At 42.7% G+C, this 20354-nt stretch overlaps 1 protein-coding gene across 2 annotated transcripts in view; it reads left to right on the top strand.

The window, feature by feature from the left end:
* COL5A3 (collagen type V alpha 3 chain) overlaps positions 1 to 20354 on the top strand; it is a 546803-nt gene that overhangs the window by 505943 nt on the left and 20506 nt on the right. For both annotated transcript variants that reach the window (XM_069231786.1, XM_069231785.1), the window contains one exon: positions 8420 to 8532. In XM_069231786.1, the coding sequence (XP_069087887.1) occupies positions 8420 to 8532 (113 nt within the window). The remainder of the gene's footprint in view (positions 1 to 8419; positions 8533 to 20354) is intronic.

The raw sequence follows: 20354 nt of genomic DNA, 5'->3' as shown, positions 1-20354 counted from the left end.
CCGTAAGGCAGCTCAACAACTTTGGTTGCTGCTCTCCCTTGCATACAATATGAATAATTCTTGGCATCTGTCTCACTCAGCCAAACAAACTCTCACATGTGAACATGCACACAACATAAATTTATAAGTAGTGAAAGGTGAGTGAAGCTCCAACGAAAAAAAGTGTGAGCTAGTCTTGTTTTCATGGCACTGATCTTGCCGCCTCTGAGGCGAGGGGTCGCAAGAGTAGTGGCAGAGGTTGCAAGGGGCAAGCCAGAAGCCACAGCTGCGACCCCTAAGTTACATCAATGAAAATAGCCCCTTTGACAGCTTTTGGACAGCAAAATGTAACAATTATCAGGTCTCAATGGGCTACTGAGAGCTCTTGACCACGGGGCCACTGCACCTGCTGCCCCCACTGATAGCTACGCCCCTCGGTCCTATGCCTAGCAAGTTATGGTTAAGTCAAAACTACGCCTGGTATAAAAATCACAGAAAATGCATTGTGAGTCTTGCCTGGATATTCAGCTGTAACTCACATGGAAGCCTGGAGAAAGATTAACTTAACTCACAGAAAAAAGCTTTGTAAATCCAACCCTTGTTCTTTGATAATGTGCACCCACTGATATACTGTTTTGAACATTAGACATTTCCTTAATCATTTGTTCAAACAGACAAAAAATCATTGCTGTTCCATTTTGCAAATAAACTTGTTAATGTTTTTCATTATTGTTTGGGAAAACCTTGAATATGATAAGAGCAAATTACTTGGGGGGCATGGTCTGGCCATGGACTAAGATGGCCGCTTGAAACAAGAGCTCCACCTGCCTGCGGGCCCGAACATCGGAAGGCGGCACCCCATGTGAGAAGGGAGAGGGACATTTGCCATGGGAGCCACCCGGAGTGCGAGGACCGTAGGGTGACAGTGTGGGGAAGCTTTAGAGCTGTACCATACCAACGCTCCCAGAGGTGCAGGCCTAGGGGCCTGGGCGCCACTGCAGCAGTTTCTTTAAGCCACAGTTGCCCTCCCCTGACCAGGCCGACAGGCTTGAGTGGCTCCCGAATGGTAGGGCAGACTCAAGGGGGATACCGCAACGGAGCCTCCCCCCCCAAAAACACATAGCAATGATCCACCTGGCCATCCTGGATGCAGGCCGAGATGGAGGGTGGGGCCAGGAGAGGTTTGACACAAACTTATCCTAGCCGGTTGGGAGAAAGGCGACGGGCCTCAGCACCATCCTGGGCCCGTACCTCCATTCTTGCCGCCCATCTCGCCTGTGATGGAGGTCTGACAAATGGCAGTGAACCTGGGGGCACAGCGGATGGATAGCCCCCCCAACAGCGGTTCCAGCCATCTGGGGTGAGTTTGTAATAGTTACTGCCCCAGACTGCTGAAGAATACGCCATACATCTATCCTGCGGTACAACATGACAACGCGACAGTGATCGGCCTTGAACGGTCAGGACTACTCACCTCTTTGGAGCCCAGGTACAACGGTCCCCACTCCAGGCCAACACCCAGACCACATTCCCATCTTTGCGTGGGCGACGCCTCCACTTAAGCCATAACCAAAGCGCTCTTAATTGCAACACCCCTACGTTGAGTGCTGGGTCTCAACTGCATCTTTGGGTCAGCGGTGAGCGTCTCCCATATCTCGGACACAACCTGTTGATGGGAGGGCCCCCAACTCCTGTGGTTGTGACCCCAGAGGTTAGCTGATAGATGCACTCAGGAAAACTGCACAGCAAAACTGCCTGTAAACCTCAGACGCAACTCCTGTTCTCAGGGGCCCTTCAACAGCCCCAATCTATGACTGCAGCAGAGGAAGCAACATCCATGGGCCCTGTCTCAGACCACTCCAACCCATCACAGGATGCAACTATGGAGTGAATCCTGCAAGAAATCACTGCTGTGGGCCGCAGAATAGAAGGACTGGACACTATTATCTCTGCCCTTGTGGCTGAGACCAAATCCATACGTCAAGATATTGTGGGATTCCAGGACAGAGTCGCAGCTTTAGAGCAGTGCATTGCGTTGGTGGATGATCACCTCAATGAGCTACCTGTATGCGGCCAGGAACTTCTCTCCCTGTGTAGCAAAGTGATTGACTTGGAGGACAGGAGCTACTGGAACAGCACTCACTTCTTTGGATTTCCGAAGCAGTTGGAGGATGTAGGAGTCACAGCACTTCTCTGCAAGGTTCTCCCAGAGATTACGGGGCTCACATTCCACCCACCCTTGGAGTTCCAGCAAGCGCACCACATGAGCCTGAAATGCCCCTACGAGGTGAACAGGCCTGACCCATCATTGCCTGCTTTCTAGGGCATGATCAGGTCTGCCAGCTCCTTGCCATGACCCGATCCCAGGTTCCATATCACTACGAAGGCCAGGTACGCATTATAGCAGACTTCTCCAAAGAGACAAATGACCGTTGTAAAGCGCACCTATCCCTATGTCCCCAGCTCCGTCAAATGGGCATAAAATATGGCCTATTTGAACCTGCACGGATGTGGATTACTAGCAAGGGCAAATCAAGAGACTTTTGTGACCCACAGGACCTACGCCTCTTTTTGGACAATCTTCTGACTCAGACTATGGACACGGAATAGCCGCAGCTTCAACGTCTCTAACTGTGACTCCCTCGTCCTCTCCACTAATCCCTGTGCTCTGGGATACCCACTGGTTCATCGCTCATGACCCCCACCACAGAGGCAGAGACCTTGAGAGACCCTACCAACCTCAGGCTGACCGGGATCAGGCTTTACTGACGGTGGTTAGCCTCACCCAGTCCCAGGATAGGGACAAATCCCGTTCACCACTGAAGCTTCACTCATCCTCTGAATGAGACTGGAGCTCTACAACTACAACCCCCATGCCCCTGAGCCCTTCCTGATCACCTGTATCCTGGAACAGCATCCCAGAGGACAGATAAATACTATACTGCATATTTAGAGCCCCCTTTACTTTGTACTGGTAGGATAGACAGGGCGCTTGAAGACTGTAATGCCTTTTTGTTGATTGCACTTTGAGTCGATTCATACCAAAATGCCACCCATAGCTCTAGATAGCTGTTGGAGAGACTTCTTGGATCCTGAACCATAATAAGGGTGGGACCCTAGGTGAGACCCCCTCTGCTGTGCCCCGGTTACACTAGGCAGTGCATAGATCAGTCCAGAAGCCACATATACACATGCCGAACACTTACACCATATGCACAGAAGGGTTTAAGGTTATGTTAATACTGATCGTTCAGAGTGTTGGATGGACACCCTTACCTCTCAGGTAGAGCAATTGCGCTGAGATTACTGTGGGCATTATACTAGCTCAGATGGTGACCACATCTACTTCCACGACTACCCTCTCCAAAGGCTATAACTAACTACATGAGGTCAGTTTCATGCTACACACCTCTTTAGAGGCCAGTGCCATTTCAAGCGAGGCTCCACATACGCTGAGTCTAGACAGTTTTATAATATTTAAAGTTGTGTTGATTGTCATGCTGTTTCTGTGTGATTTTCATACCTGACTGCTACATCCTCTTACCCACACTCCTCTATCTTCTTCCCTGCCTCTCCTCCTCTTCTTCGCACCTCCTACATTTATTGTTCTGGCTCCATCGCTCTTCAAAGTTACACCTGCATATGCCAATATTCCCTTTAGAGACATCATGCACACTTAAGCTTAACCATGTTTGTTCTGGTCGTTTTGGAATCTTACATTGATACAACGCCCTTGTCAAAAGGTTTTCCCCCTCACTCTCCTCTCCCCCTTCCACTAGTCATTTTATTATTACACCAAGGACATCTAGCTCTGTTTGTCTGGAAATCTTCCTGCCCCCCCTACTATGTCATAGCCAAACAAGAGCCACACCCCTGGTTTGCACCTTCCTTCTCTCTTTCCCATCCCGCCATTTTCCTGACAATGCAAACTAGTAACAAACTATTAACTGTGGTGGACTCACCCTGATTCCTCAACATCCCCCCTCCAGAGGCATCAACCACCACCTAATGGATATCCCTGGGGTGCCCTTCCTGCTGGGCTGGGCCAGTCCGGTGCGCTGACTCCCCAAGTTTGGACCACCAGTCTACAGTTCTGAACCCAGGTGGCTTGAATTTGACAAGTGTCAAGGTCTCCCCCCCTCCTTGTCAGACCCCCCACTTGCTACCATTCCCCTTACCACTTCCCACCACCCTACCATAATCTCTGTATTCTTGTTTGGCCACTCCCATTCTTCCTATTTGAGACTAGCAGCCGATGGTCCTACCCCTGTCTTTCAGGTCGGAGTCTGTAGAAATTATCCTCTACCTCCCCAATCCTGATAGGCACGCCCGCCCTCTCTTTCCCTCCCTCTCCACCTCTATTCATCACCTCTCATTCACCTGCCAAGTGTTACCCTCTCATCAGACATTATTGCCGGCCATCCTCCACCGCCCTCCTCCCAGCGTCCTGACGGGACTGCCACCACTATCCCCCGCACTCCCCACCCACTCCGAGTTCTGACATGGAATGTCCATGGTCTAACCCACTACATGAAACATAAGAAAGTGCTCTCTTACCTTCAATCGAAATGGGTCAATGTAGCGCTCTTGCAGGAGACACATTTGAATGATCTTGACTCCAAAAAGATGTAGCATGACTGGCTGGGGAAGGTCTTCCACAGTAGCTACCTGAGCTCCTCGTCATTGAAGAATGAGATTGCCAGGAAATGTGGAGTGGTACTCCTGTTCCGCAAAACTCTACCTATCACTATAGTCAGGACATGGTCGGATCCTGAAGGATGATATGCCTTTGCGAAGCTGAGAATAGGGGACAATACGCTTTGTCTGGGGTCTGTCTATGCCCCTACAGCTGGTATATCGACTCTTGCCTAACTGATCACGGAGGACGGGTTCAATCCATTTGAGAGCCTACATGAGGAATATGGTCTCCCTTTCCAGCAAAAATGGAGACACATGCAGCAATTGCATTGCCTACGTCAATGGCTCGGGGCTGACCTCCGGCCTCTTGCGTCCTCACCAGTAGTGTCCTATCTTGTGACATGGGGCCATAAGAGAGTGATCTTTACGGTGTTCTCACCGGCCACCGTTTTTCAAAACCCCTTATTGGTAGCCTTCGCAACAAGTGGCTCACTAGGCTGCAAGTAGACATGGAGGAGGAGGACTTGATGGACCTTCTAGAGCCACTGGACATAGGCATATGTGAAGCGCAACTGAAATTCTGTCTATTTAAAACGTACGACTATCATTGGACACTGGCGAAGTTACATAAGGCAGGACTGCTGCCGCATGAGAACTGCTGCCGATGCCACGGCTACGGGTGTGACATAACAGATATCCTCAGTGAATGCCCTTCTGTTCGGTCCTTTGGGAGGAAATTCGAGACAAACTAGGAACTGTGATGCCTATATGGACCCCCCTGGTTCCTCCGCTCATCCTCGTCCATGACCTTGGAGATGCTCCGGAGTTGTCATGCTCTTAACACCGCCTCCTACATACGGCTCTCAAGATGGCCAAGACTTGTATTCTAAGACTCTGGAGATCCCCTACCTCTCCGACACCAGAAGAATGGACAGTAGCAATGACACATAATTCATCCCATGAAAGTTTCATATATGCCCCCCAAAGACCAGGAGGCACTCTTCACACACACTTGGGTACCTTTTATCAGAGATACATACTAGAGCAGGGAAGGTCACCTGTTCAATGCTTCTTATGTTGATGCCCCTGCTCTTGCTCTCCCTGTTTGCACTATCCCCCCAACTTCACCCCCCCAATTCCCCTTCTACAGACCCATTGACCACTACAGGGCTTGCCCCACTTGACTATAGGGATGCCCTTCTGAAGCTCAGGATTGCCTTAATAACAGCCGCCTCCTTATACCTTTTCATTATTTCTCTTTCCGCTCCCTAGCCCACCTCCCCCATTACTTATTTACACCCACAGGCCATTCCTTCCCTTTCACACCTGACAGATGACTCTGAGCCCCACCCGATGCGACCCCTGTATACAGATTCCATACACCAATGGCTACCACCCGACCGTGAGGCCTGTTCTCCCGTAGAGAACCTTACTTCATCTTACTCGCAAAACCTAAAAGGAGCTGATGTCCTACCTAGGAGGTTGGTTTGAGCCTGGGGTTCTGGGCTTTGAGTTTAACCCCTCGACATCCCAACTCTGGACTTTGACATTTAGAACTTGAGCTCTAAGTTGTATCATCATTGCTCTCCATTCTCGTGTCCTTGCCATTACCGTCCTCCCTTACCCTCCCCTCCTTCTATTTCCTTCCTCTTCTTTCGATGACTAGCCCGGTGCAATGTATGACTGTTCATGTTATTTTCTTACAATCATTATTGTCATGTAATTGCATCATGAAGCACTGCTTATTCAATAAACAATTACAGCACAAAAAAGAGCAAATTACTTAGAACAGTGATAGTTGTTTTAAAATAAATGAAATAATACAAAACTTTCATCAGGCCTATCTGTATAATCCAGAATTTTAACAAAGCAATAGCAAGAAATGAATAGTTAAAAAAAATAAAAACAAAAATATCGATTGCTTTCACTTTGTGTCTTTTTAGGGGCAAAATTTAAGTTGATGCAAGAAAAAAAACAAAATAAAATTCTCCTGCTTAATTGCTCATAAACGCTTTGTTAAAGGGAATGCAATGCACTGAAAGTGCAAAAAAAAGAAAAGAAAGGGTGGTTGAAATGGCAAAATTACACAGAAGAAACGTCAAAAATGGAGGCAGGGCAATACATGTCGTAGGACTCCCTGTACCTGGAAACAAAGTGGAACACTTGAACTAAAAGGCAGCCAAAGTTCATGCTTCTCTAATAGCAACAGTCCAATCTGAACTGCCAGGCCTGGACCTTTGTGAGCAGGAACACAAGCAACTCCAGAATAGTTTAGGCCTGCTAATGCGTCATATTTTGAGTCCTGAGGCACAGTAAGCATGGGCATCATACTGAGGGAAATTGGTTGGTGGTGGGTTTGAATTATTTTTAATTTCTCGTGCCATTACTCCATCATCACCTGGGGTGGCAGTTCAGGTTGGACTGTACATATTGGAGCACAGCCAAGCTTGATGGTCTCTGTTTAGATTGGTATAGTGGGAGAAAACTGATGGACTAAAATAAGGGCCTGAGCGACCACCGATGACTAAGAATAATTCAAGAATTCCTTCCATCACTTTGTTGTTTGTTGCAGTAGATGTTCTAAGTGCAATGGCTATGTCCGGATGTAGTTGCCATGCTTCCTGTGCCTCAAGGCTCAAGCTGTACCACGCTGACAAAACCCAGGTAGGTAGGAGCAGGTCTGGGGTTGCTTGTGTCCCCTTTTAGAGGGGGCCTGGTCTGGATTCTTCCAATTGAAGCGGTACTAAGAACAGTAGCGGCTCATGAGGGCTTCAGGGGGAGCAAGGCGGGGGGATTTATTAATATTAACAAATAATTTTTGTTTTAAAAACGTACCTGCACGCCACACCGACGATCTTCCGTCGCCTCAGCAGGCAGGCACAGGCTCCCAGCCTGCCTTGCCGCCAATCCTGACGCTGCTCAGAGCAGCGTTCGTATTAGCTGTCGGCGCCCCCAGCCAGGGTGCTGCCAGGCAGACTGGAAGTGTGCACCTGCTCTCTTCTGCCTGGAAACGGAATGCCAGGCTGGAGAGAGCACAGTGCACATATGTATTTGGCTGGCCTGAGACTGCCGGCCAAACACACATGCTCACTGAAGTGAGTGCAAAGTGTACTTCCCTTGTCCCCGTCATCCCCAATGCTGCTTTGTCAATGCAAGGATGATAAACTTAGTTTATTGTCCTTTTGTTAAAGGATTTGCAGCAGTTGCTGCTGGCGGGAAGTCGACGCTATTCCGCCATAGTGGAGGATCTGCCGCTGGTGAAGACGTATTTACATATGGCTGGCTCTGTCTAGAGGTGCATATATGGTGAAAAATTATGGATTAGAATGCAGCCCTGCTTGATTGCTTGTAGCTGAGATTAATTTATGGATTCCTGCCATCACTGTGTGTTTGACATTTTCGTTTCAGCATTTACTCAACCACTGATACAGCTCCAAATCTTTTTATGCTAAATAATGCATTTTCAAATGCAGATCATAAAAAAACGTTATTTCTAAAGACATTTACACCTATATTGAGCTCAGCTCACTTGTGGTGTCTTTTACTGGATCACAGATCTTAAGGGATATAACACAGTAAATCATATTCCTGTTCTTATTGAAGATTAGCATATCTATTTGTAAATGGGATAAGCACCACAGTTGTCGCTGCACCATATATTCTATCAAAGATTAGAAAATACCAGTGTCTATTAAAACATCTGATAACATGTCTCAGCAGGAACTCTGCCCTACTGGTCTCTCTGAAAGACCTCATAAAATTCAGATGCTCTCATCCTGATTTCCATTATATTTCTGAGCAGGTGACTATTGGATTGACCCTAACCAGGGATGCCATAGAGATTCCTTCAAGGTGTTCTGCAACTTCACGGCTGGAGGAGAAACTTGCCTTTACCCAGATAAAAAAATTGAATCGGTAAGTGAAGGATTCCTTTTTATTGAAGCAGATACAGTGGGTGTGTAGCTTTTATATTGCTACTTGAAATTCAGTACTTCTGAGCAACACCAGCATGTGCTTGAAACGGCATGCACAGGGTCAGACTGGCCTAGAAGGCAATCTAGTAGTGCCAGAAGAGCTGGTATGACAGGCCTGTGAGTGGGTCGGTTTTTCGGCTGCTTCTGCCCCCATCTTATGACATCAGAATAAGTCTTTATGTATTGTGCCCAGGTATCTTTCAAAACAAAACCACTGTCTACCCGTATCAACTCTCAGAACTTTAGTGTCCGGACCCTTCACTCAGGGGTGCTGTCCCTCATGACAACGTTGATGATCAGCCAGTCCACTGTACCCAGACCACCTGCACAAAGGGATCTTCTGGGATCCTCCTCCTTGAGGGCGACTACCCTTATTCATTAGTCACTGATTCTTTCCTATGATGCCAGACCCTTTCAAACTTCCAGGGCACCCTCTAGATCTACATATTTGCTCCTCCGCCCGCGTGCACCAGCTAAGATTCCACTTCCACTCCTGCAGTGTTGGTAGGACCGGGCTTCCCCAGAGCCTGGCTATGTCAATCCTCTCCAGGGTCACACAGCAGAAGAGCAGAGTACCCCTTTCCAGAGTGTGCTACCCCCCTGTGCCCATTGTGACCAGCTGCAGCGTGAGCCGTATGCATACCTCCATCACCTCAGTTAGTCTCGACCTCACCCGCTCCCAATTCCTCTGCATAAACGGGCATTCCACTAGTGTACAAACCATCGTACCTCTCTGGCCACACCCTCTCTGGCAGAGGTCAGAGTCGCATTTCCCCAGTCTGTACAGGCATTCCCTTATGAAGTACACTTTGTGAAAGAGCATCAGCTAGACCTGATGAAAACCACAACAATGCCTGTTCAAGCTCAGATTCATCCAATCTCCCATACCTTGTAAAACACCTATATAGAGTCTCTCTGCATATTCATAATTTCCCAATTTGCAGATATGGGCCACTTTTTTACTCTATCTGATTCTCTGATGGGACCTCTTTTATTTTGTTATCTGAGCCCATATTCTGTCCCAGTCCAACACTGGACAAGTTGCAAAGTGTTAGGTTGCGCAAGTGGATATATGATGCCACAGCCCATCTTTTCCTCTTCCTCCACCAAATCTCCTCTGTGTTGTCTGTATTTGTTTATTGACCCAAGAATTCCATGCCCTCTTATTGTGAGAAGGTTCAACATTGCAGACTTCATTCATATGTATAACCTTAGAACTGGCCCATGAATGCACCGTTCGAAAATGAATGTTGTTGTTTTTAACTCCATCATTAAAAAATAACATATCTATGACAACTCTCTATTGGTCACTCTAAATACCACTTCTCCGCCGATGGTTAGCTGAGAATGCTGCAGCCAGATTTATCAAAAAGAAAATACCCTGGCAGTGCAATGCACAAGTCTTGAAAAAAACTGCTTTCTATTCTTCTATGTCCAGGCCACATATAAGGCATTCTTCAATTGACCTACTTATACTCTGTAAAGTACAACACTCTGTAAAAAGACCGAGAGGGTAGCAGTGCTTAATTTGTAAATAGAAATGTGCTGGTGCCCAAAGCCCTCCTCTTAAACATGCGGCTGCTGCATTTAAATGTACGAGCAGAGAATACTCAGCCAGCAAATCCCTAAAGCCATCTCGGGCCCCTTCAATTCATTTACAACCACTCCCTGCTCCTTCGGCTCACTCTGCAGCTTTCTGCTTTCTACCTTTGTGACGCATTTTCGTTTTTGTCTTCCTCGTCTTTCCCATATGTGTATTTTGCTCGCAGCATATGCTTGAGGCAGAAGCCTAAGCGCCGGCCCTCAAAAATAAGTGCTGATGCTCAGCACCTGAAACAACAAGCACAAATTAACCACTGGAGGGTAGTAAACTTAACGTAAATGTATTATTTGCAAATGGAACCTCTACAGAATCAGAGTGACAGACACCAGCCGATGCCCAAGGATCTGCCAAAGTACTCTACACTTCAAGTCCTATACACTTAAACCCACAACACTACACGTTTCCCACCATTGCCATTTTCAGATATTTTCAAAACAACTCTTCAGGCATCAGAAATGTACGCAGGGGTGAAATAGTGAAGATAAGTACAAATTGTTAAAGTGTAGAATGGGAATGTTGAGTCCCATATCTCAACAGGACAGAATATCGTTACAACAGTATCGAAGGATAAAATATCGAAAGGTAAGTTTCTATACATTTTTTCTATTCCTAAATCCATGTACTTTGGTAATATACATATATCTTTAGGCTACGTAGATGTGGCATTAAGAATAGTAAATCCTTACCTCCCTAATTTATTTTGGTGTCTGGGCCAATATTCTGTCCCAGATCACTCTGGACAAGCTGCAAAGTGTTGGGTTCCGCGAGGGTTGGTTTATGATGTCACAGCCCATCTATCGCTCTTCCTCCAGTTAATTCCCTCTGTGTTTTCTGTATCTTTTCATTGACACACACACATTCCATGCCCTCTTATAGTCACAAGGTTCAATATTACAGATTGCACACATGTTTATAATCCCCAAACTGGCTCATGAAAGCACTGTTGGAGAACTAAGGTTGTTGTTTTTAACGCCATCATTCAAGCCAAACAAAACTATAACAACTCTCTTAGTCACTGGAAATAGCACATCTCAGGCCGATTGTGAGCTGAGAATGCTGAAGGTTTATCAAAAATCAAATACCCTGGCAGTCCAATACATAAGTCTTGAAAAAGAAATACTTTTTCTTGATCTGACTCCAGGCCACATTTAAGACAGTCTTTAATTGAGCTACATATACTCTGCAAAGTACAACACTCTTTAACAAGACCAAGATTAGTAAACTTAAAGTAAATTTCTAATTTGCAAATGGCACCTCTGCAGAATCTGAGGGACAGTCACCAGCCGATGCCTTCTGATCTGCCAAATCATTCCCATACACTTAGACACACAAAACTACACAGTTCACATCCTTGCCATCATCAGATATTTAAAAAGAACTCTACACGCGTCAGAAATTTACCCAAGGGAGAAATACAGTGAAGATATGTACAAATTATTAAGGTGTATGATGGGGATATTGGGTCCCATATCTCGAGAGGACAGAATATAGTTACAACGGTATTGAGGGACAAAATATCGAAAGGTAAGTTTATATACATTTTCTATGCCAACTCTATGTATATGTAACTTGGTGATACATATATCTTTAAGGTATCTATATGTGGCATTTATAATAGTAAATTCTTGCATCCCTCTGTGTGCTTACCTTTCAATATTTTGTCCCTCGAAATTGTTGTAACAATATTCTGTCCAGTCGAGCATTGTAACTCGATATTCCCTACTACAATCAATCATTAAAGATGTATATTAATACACATGTATGTGGATAAGCACATTAAAGGTTTCATCTGGATTATTTCAGTTCTCCATGTAGTAAACAAAGAAGCATAGCCAGAATAAACATTTAAAACATTTCAGAATTCAGCATTTACCACAAAGTTGTTTTAGTTATTTTACTAACTCTGAAAACTGTTTTTCTTGATTCCTCCTTTCACAAAATGGTCAGCTTCTTCATCGAAACATCAAGCAACTTATCTGGCACCTGAATCACTATACATGTGTTCTACATATTTACACCAGACAACTTCACTGCGTCTCTTCCCACGTGGGCAACAAGCAATGGTTATGGGAATTTTGACATGTTTTCTTACCTAGCTATGCTTGTATTTCTACTGCCCTTTATTGAAAACACAACTAAATGATTTCACACCACCACAATCATCGTTTGCACTGTCTCCACCACCAACTTTTTCATTCCTCTGTCTCAACATCCTACCTTGTCTTATATGAGAAAAAAATGTATGCATTGCGATCAACTTGCAAGGCATTTCATGGGTTGCCACATTGTGAGCTGTGGTCAACGTTCAGCCAAACATCCAGTTCGCCAACATGTAGTCTTTCTTTTGACTTTACACCAGCTGAACTCCCTTCTCCGCCACACAATGTCACCTCTTCCACTACTCGTCTGCTTTTACAAACAACTTTGTTATGGTGCACTTATAGTTCAGACAATATTACTTCATTCCCCTTGAAACGAGCTGCAAACCATTATCTCTTACTAAGCCAGTTGGAATACACTATTAACTCCTCCAAAGATGAAATTGTGACTTTACTTTCTATATGTCCTACAAACCTCACCGCAAGACACACAATGAGTAATAATCAACCACTTCTAGGGCATACGTGGGAGAAATGCTAAGAGTGTCAGACAGCCCTGAACTATTTAACATAATGTTCCACCTAGGCCCTCCAGGCTTAGTTACCTTCACCGCAGGTCTGTCCACCGCCATTGAGTTTTGTCACTCTATGTGCAGAACACATACATGTACCTCTTGTTTATCTTCTCTGTCGAGTTTCAACCATTGCGATGATCAAAACATCATGCCATCTTAAAATACAATCTGTGTCTACATTGAGATAATCCTTTTGCCTTCCAGCAAAACATGTTTCCAACAGTAGCCAATGGAGCAGAACAGTCAGCATAATAACAAGTCTTGCACAATAGATTACCTGAGATTTAATATGACACAGTTCAAACAAGTTCTAAAAAGGGCAAAATAAGCAATATTTGAGATTATTAACCAGCTGGGGGATCATAATTGCAACATGAGGAATGTATAACATATTTTGAGGTCATAGAATGGCAATGAGACATTAGTATAGGTACTTACTGAGTAGGTGGACCTTCAGTTTTTTCGAGAAGATAGTGAGAGGGGTCAGAGTTCTAGGATTAAAGGGCAGGGAGTTCCAGTCTTAGAAGGCCACACCAGAGAAGGATTGCTTTGGCCTGAATTTGAGGGTTTCTCGAAGAAGAGTTTTGTGCCTTCTTGGAACCCTTTATCTACCAGAAAGGGTAGGAACCTTTAGCTCCTGCAACATCATGGGGGTAGGACATACCTTGCGAACCTTTGGTATAGCCCCACTTTTGAAAAACGTGATCAGAGCACAGAATATGTGGAAAATTATGTGTCACATGTGGTAAATCTATAATTATGAGGTGAATGATATAGCTACAGAATGGCTATAATGCACTATCTCGTACTGATGACCATTGTCCATTGTTTATAAATAGTTTATTCATGAATGGTAAACAAGGTTGAATACTGTCATACAACTTTAGGAAAATGGCTGCAGCTGTCAAGTTCCCTACTTAGGAATAAAATGTCATAAATACAGAATGTTAGTACCCTAGTTTATTAGAACACTGTGGGAACCTGCAGTAGAACACTGGGAAATCAACTACAGGCCACTACTGCTGAAAGTACTTGCTCCACTCAGAATATCAGAATGTATTCTCACATGGCTGGTATAGATAGTCTGAACTTTTAGAAAATATCCTCTCAACTTAGCTTCCGGAGCTCCTCCCATTACCTTTATGAGCAATCATGAGAGAAAACAGTATTCACAGGTTAAAATCACCTGCCAACCACCTGAATTCCTAAAATGACTATAGTACCACCAATAAAAATAATTATATTGTGACTAGAATGTGTTTGTACCCTTTATATGTGCTCCATATTGTGACTCTCAACTCCTAATATTCACTGCAATGCATTTCAATGTGCACCATATCCCTGAATCCTTTAATGTCTGCCACAACATCTTGTCCATGTTGTGGTCAGCCAGTCAAGATGTTGCGGTCCCTTTAGAACCCCCCACATGCCTCTAGAGGGGTCGGATCTGGTCACCCTACCCTCTTACATTTTTTTCAAACTAATTTTTAGGATGCAGGGAACATGTTCCTGAATCCGGAGATGGCTGCAAGAATACATTGCACTTGTTGCCATCAAATCAGGATTGACTAGTCTCATTTAAATGGCCAATCAGAGCATAACTAGACACAAATGTTCCAGATACACCTTACTTTTTAACTTCTTCATGCACATTCCCTCATTAAATGCTAGTTTCTTGAAAATAGTTAAACGGATTTACACCAAATTTCAAAAAGCTTGCTTTTTGAAAATTTGGCTTAGATCAAATGAACCTTTTTTTCTATACTGGAGAGAAAAATATTAACGTGGGAAATCACACTTTGGGACTCACCTTTTTGGTTGGCTCAACAGATGAGTGCAAAGCTTCATAAACAATTCCAGGCGGATGAACGTCTACATTTGGAAAGATTTGTGCAGCTTCGTCATATGGTTCCAAAGTGTAACTTTGAAATTGTTTACATCTAATATACACACAGACCAAAACAAATAGCGAAATACACACTTATTTTAAAAGGTGAGCTTTAATCATTTCCCTGATAATCAAGCATTTTTTGACCCACTTAGTATTGAATTCCACTTTCGATTTGATGCCTTAACTCACAGATTGACTTTGATTTATGTACGATATGGATTTCTTAACTAGACATCACACATAAAAAGAAAGCAACTGAATAACGTATTTACTTCAATGAAGTAATGCACGAATACAACCTAATTAAGTGGGCAAGTTTACCAATTTTAATCTTTTTGTTATTCGTAACCCTACTTCAAGTACAGTTTGAGTTACACTATACCGCATTTCCTTCCTAGCCAGTTTTTACAGCATTATGAAACTTGAAAAAGTGCGGTACGAAATAATATATTTACATGCTAAATGGTGCGATAAAACAGGAACACTTCTTCAACTGGCCACCAAATTTGACCTTAAGTGTCCTCTTGCTTATTCTGTACTCTTCTTGAATGCCAAAGGCTGGTGGAGAGCTTTTCTTTCTAGCAGGAAAGCGTTCTAAAAGTACCGTGGCATTTTTAGATCTATAATGATGGAAATGACTCAGTAAAAGCCGCTTTCAAAAATCTCACATGCTATATCTCCTCAGGCATGGAACGGAAATCTGCAGGAAAAGGCATTCATCACTGCAGGAGAATGTTTTCCTAAGATGGAAGCTCGAAGCTGATGACAATGAAACGTTTGGTGTATTTAACTCTTTTAAGAGGACATCCATGGAATACTGTGCAGGACAACATGCTAATTACTGCAGATACACAAAGGGTTTCAAGTTTGTGGAGAAAGAGAATCACAATAAAGCTACGCAACCGTTTGCAAAATCTTTTGAAACAAGTAATACAACAGAGCTGTCACTTTAAGTCCTTTTGATAACGTAGCCAGACATTTTACAGCATATGCAATCTTGAGAATTCAGTGGTACCACTTGCTAATGGGCGTTTCAAATATAATTTAGAGGCCTATTAAAATTGGGAGTTTATTGGAGAAAGGTTTGAAGTATTTCTTAGTTTATTTTGGGTATTGAAATAAAGCTGGAAATGGGGCGGTCAATCAAATGCTTCGCTACTGTAAACAAATAGGGTGCCAGACAAGTGGCGAAAGCTAAATGGAGCGCCCTCAGCATTTTATGGCAGAGACAATGTTATATTTGTAATTAAGACGTTGGCCAGGTGTATATGATTATTTCTGGAATTGTGGTGAAAGTCACAGACAACCCACAGCGATTCAAATACATAGTAAAGACATATTGTTAATGACACTAACATGCCATGAGTGAGAGGCATAATAAGGCAGAAGGTTGCCTCAAGCTGTGATACACATGGAGCAAACAATTGACATGGTATGCCAAGTGAATATTACGTGCCACAAAATCAAAAAACGGTATTTGGACATGGTAATTATAAAATATTTTGCAGTTTTTGACTGTTCTCTCTAAGAGGGTGTGTTTCTTTAAAAAAAGGAGGGTAACCCGCTAACCTAGGTTGAATGCATTATCATTGGGTTGCTCGCATCCTTACCACATAATTGCTGGAACAGATGGGCTCTCAGATGTTAAGAGCCATTGGAGGTGTTACTGCCTCCTTTTGATAGTGTTGGAATCCAAATAAAACATAATGTTCACCAATAGATCACTAAGAGGACTGTTATTACATAAATCTGTGGGTAGGTCGAAGACATTTATTTGCCCCCCTGGTTGACATGTTTCAGCCAATTTCTCTGGCCTCATGCAAAGTCCACGGCTTTCTTCAGGACCTGGATCTCTGCTTACAGTATAGCCAAAATCAGCTCTATTTATTAAGTTGCTGATGGTGAGGGCCATCCCTTCATATTCATACTTGTGCACGCACTCATGCACAGTAACATTATACTCATGTCTTGAGCGAAGTCCTTATAGGGAATTTTAAGGGCTATATATCAGAAGACTTGAAAGACCCACTTATGTAGCAAATCAGGATGATCATTTGCCATACCTGCATTGTATATTCGTTTGGTGTCAAAATGTGTGCTCCAAAAACACTCACAACGTTACTGCATATACATGATATCTAAATATGAACGCATATATCTGACCCCAAATAGTGCCACTCCAGTGAGAGGTACGTTCCTCGAAAACACAGCATTCCTTTCCCCTAACGGGCTCCGTAATAGGTCCCATGGTAGTAAAATACTGTGGGAGCACTCTGTAATCACACGCTAAAATAAGGTAGATGAGGATTGCTGTCATATTCGTAAGGATTTTTTATGAGAAATTTAGAAAGATAAATACTGGTTTATGTGTTAAAGACGATCTCATACCTTTGTACCTACTGGTGAATTTCCTCTGGTTATGTCTCTTGCTATGTCCCTCTTCTTTGTGTATCATTCATGAGTAGAGGGTCTCACACAGCCTGCAAACATATTACTGACAGAATATTGTGAGAAAAATATAGTTGACATAAATATTGTGTCAACTATAGCCTTTACCACAATATTGTGCTCCTATACTTAGAGGGCTCAGTACAGCAATATCAGAAGACATATAGTTGACATTAACATCATCCACAAATATACAAAAATATTGATTTTTAAATATAGAGTGTAAAGTAGTAACTGTTAAATATGTTTTAATATATACATTTATTATAATGTAAATTATATTCCAGTAATATTTAATGCTATTTTATAAATATATACTTATATCAACACACACACATATACATGTGATTGTTTTTATATAAATGTATATATATATAGTATCATAATTATTAAAATATTTACTTTAAATTATTTATTTTTTAACATTTTAAACTTATTCCTATGAAAAAAGACACACACACACATATATGTACAATAAACTATAAACATATAAGCTCTAACAATAAATATAATAATTAATTAATTAATTAATGTAATTTAGGCAATAAATAAAATATTAGTAATTTAAAATCCCACAAAATAGAATTACTCAAAATACTATAAACATTAAAGTAAACTTCAAAGATGTTTTATATTATTATAAAAAATAATTAATGCAAAAATATCTATTGAACCTATATTATGAAAACTATTAGAGTCTAATATTATATACTATTTCCTCTCTAATTTATGCAACAGTAGAAAAAGTGTTGGACATCAGAAAGGTTAGATTTTCTATTACTAACCCGGTCACTGCAAAATTAGGGAAACCGTTGGACTTTGGAGGGGCTCAAATTTACCATTCCCACTCCAGTCTAAGCAACAGTAGGGAAAGCATTGGACTTCATAGAAGTGAAATTGAATATGCCCTATCCAGTCTAAACAACAGTAGGGAAAGTGTTGGACTTTGTGGACGTTAAATTTACTGTTCACATTTCAAACAGTGCAACAGTAGGGAAAGCATTGGATTTCGTACAAAAGTAAATTATTATTCCCACTCCAAACAGTGCAACAGTAGGAAAAGTGTTGGACTTCGGACTGGTAAAATGTACTATTCCCACTCCAGTGCGTGCTACAGCAGGATAAAGCAATGGAATTCGAAGGGATTCCATTTACTATTCCCAAGTTATGATATGTAATTCTCAGGCACTGTATGGAAGGTAGAGTCTCCCTCAGTGTGGATCTAAGAAGGCTATTGGTATCCGTAGGTTTGTGATACACCTCTGAAACACAACCACCATTCCTGGCACTTCTTTGTAGACCTAGGAAGGCCGAATATATAAGAATAAAAGAGTGAACCTTAAGGATGTGTCCCTATTTGTGAGCGATTTGGTAAAATCTAGGGCATGAATGTCCAGATGATAAGGATATCAGCAGTGAAGTGATGCTAGTGTTTTATGTGTGATTTGTGTGGATTTTCATTCACATAGATTGTTAGTTCATATGCATGAACACTCGGGGGAAAAGTACTGCCCGTTGAAGTACTCTGTATCTGATGGTGTATAGTGCTCTCAAACTCATTAAAGTTTTCTGTGAGGGTGTGGCACACTCCATGACAAAACTTTCTGAGAGTGATATATTCCAAGTGGTATTGATTAATATAGATTTTAATGTCTGTAGGGTTTGTTCCTGCAAGACACTGGTATACAGGGCTTTAGGGTCAAGGTCTAGCAAGAATTCTATTTTGATGTCAAAAGTAAGGTGATGTAAGAGAATGAGAACTTCCTTGCTATTCTTCAGGCATGAAGGCATAGTGCTCTAAACTGGGCAGAAAAAACACAGTCACAGAACCTGGGTAGTGATTCTAAAACGAAGCCAATAAGAGACACAACAGGTCTTGTTTGTAGCGATCTCTATGGTTTGTGTATTTTCCGGAGTGTCTAACAGTAAGGAATGCGTGGCCCCTTTGTTATTAAGAATTCTGATTCCTGTTTGACAATCTAGCCAGAATTCACTGCGTCTTCCACCATATTTTTGATAGTTCCTAGCATTTTGTTGGTAGCATCTTCTGTTACGAGCTCATAATGGGCACTTTCTGAGAGTAATATTAAAGCCTCAGTCCTTCAGTTGTACTACAATAACTCAGGGACGCATCGCTATGTCTTCAAAATTCTCTCTTTCTAATTTAGAGAGGTTATTACTGATGTGTGTGTCATTTGTGAATATGATTTTGACTTTGATGATTACCACTTGTGCAAAAGTCACATTTTCCGAAGGAAGGGAATGTGTCAGAGGTTGTGATGATTATTACGTGCCAGCAGCTTGTAGGTTTTGTTGTTTGTGAACAATCTTTCTTCATGGACTGCAGGTTGACAAAGAAAGGTGTCTATTTCTTTTTCCACTTTACATATACCCATTTCCTTTCCACTTATGGAAGGGATGTTGACTTTAGAACTAGGCACATTTATTTTGCCTAAGGTAAGCAAATGCAATCACATCTATGAATTTCATGAGATCTGCATTTAACTACAGTAGGTTAAAAAGTTGAACTGAAAGTGGCAATGCCAGATTGGTCCATAAACAACTGCAAAATAACTAAAGTTTGGTGTTGCACCACTATGGGAATTTTGGGCAGGTCACGCTGGGAATCTACCTGGGCATGTTCACTCAATCCCATTCTTTAGCTGAAGCAAGAAAAGGTTGGATTTCACCCAATTCGATTTTCTGTGAATTTATCTGCTCAGCTCTACTTGATTGTCCAGTCAAAGCACAAATAACAGATGCGAAATAACGTTGCTTTAAAAGCAGAAAGAGATATGGGTCAATTTAGCGTTTGGTAGAATGACGCATCCTTCATCAATAGTGGATGCACTTTTCTTCCACACTAGAGACTCCTGTCTCTGCATTTAGATGTGAGGAAATCACTGGGTTTCTGCTGGAGTAGTCTCAACTGAATTTGCCAGTGGAAAACTCTAACCCAATGGTACATCCACAAGACTGACTGTTTATAGTGTTGTTTACTCACCCTATATTGATTTGGGGCAACAATACATTTTTTTCTCCAGCAGAGACCAATAGTTGAGAAATAGTGGTCTGGGGCTATGACAACTGCTCAATGTTCAACATTGAGAAGATGAAAAAACTTTGGGCCATATTTATGGTCAAGTG

The sequence above is a fragment of the Pleurodeles waltl genome, chromosome 4_2, assembly GCF_031143425.1.
Source record: "Pleurodeles waltl isolate 20211129_DDA chromosome 4_2, aPleWal1.hap1.20221129, whole genome shotgun sequence".
Taxonomy (NCBI): domain Eukaryota; kingdom Metazoa; phylum Chordata; class Amphibia; order Caudata; family Salamandridae; genus Pleurodeles; species Pleurodeles waltl.
Note: the sequence above shows the minus strand (reverse complement) of the source record. Positions and strands in the feature narration are given on the sequence as shown.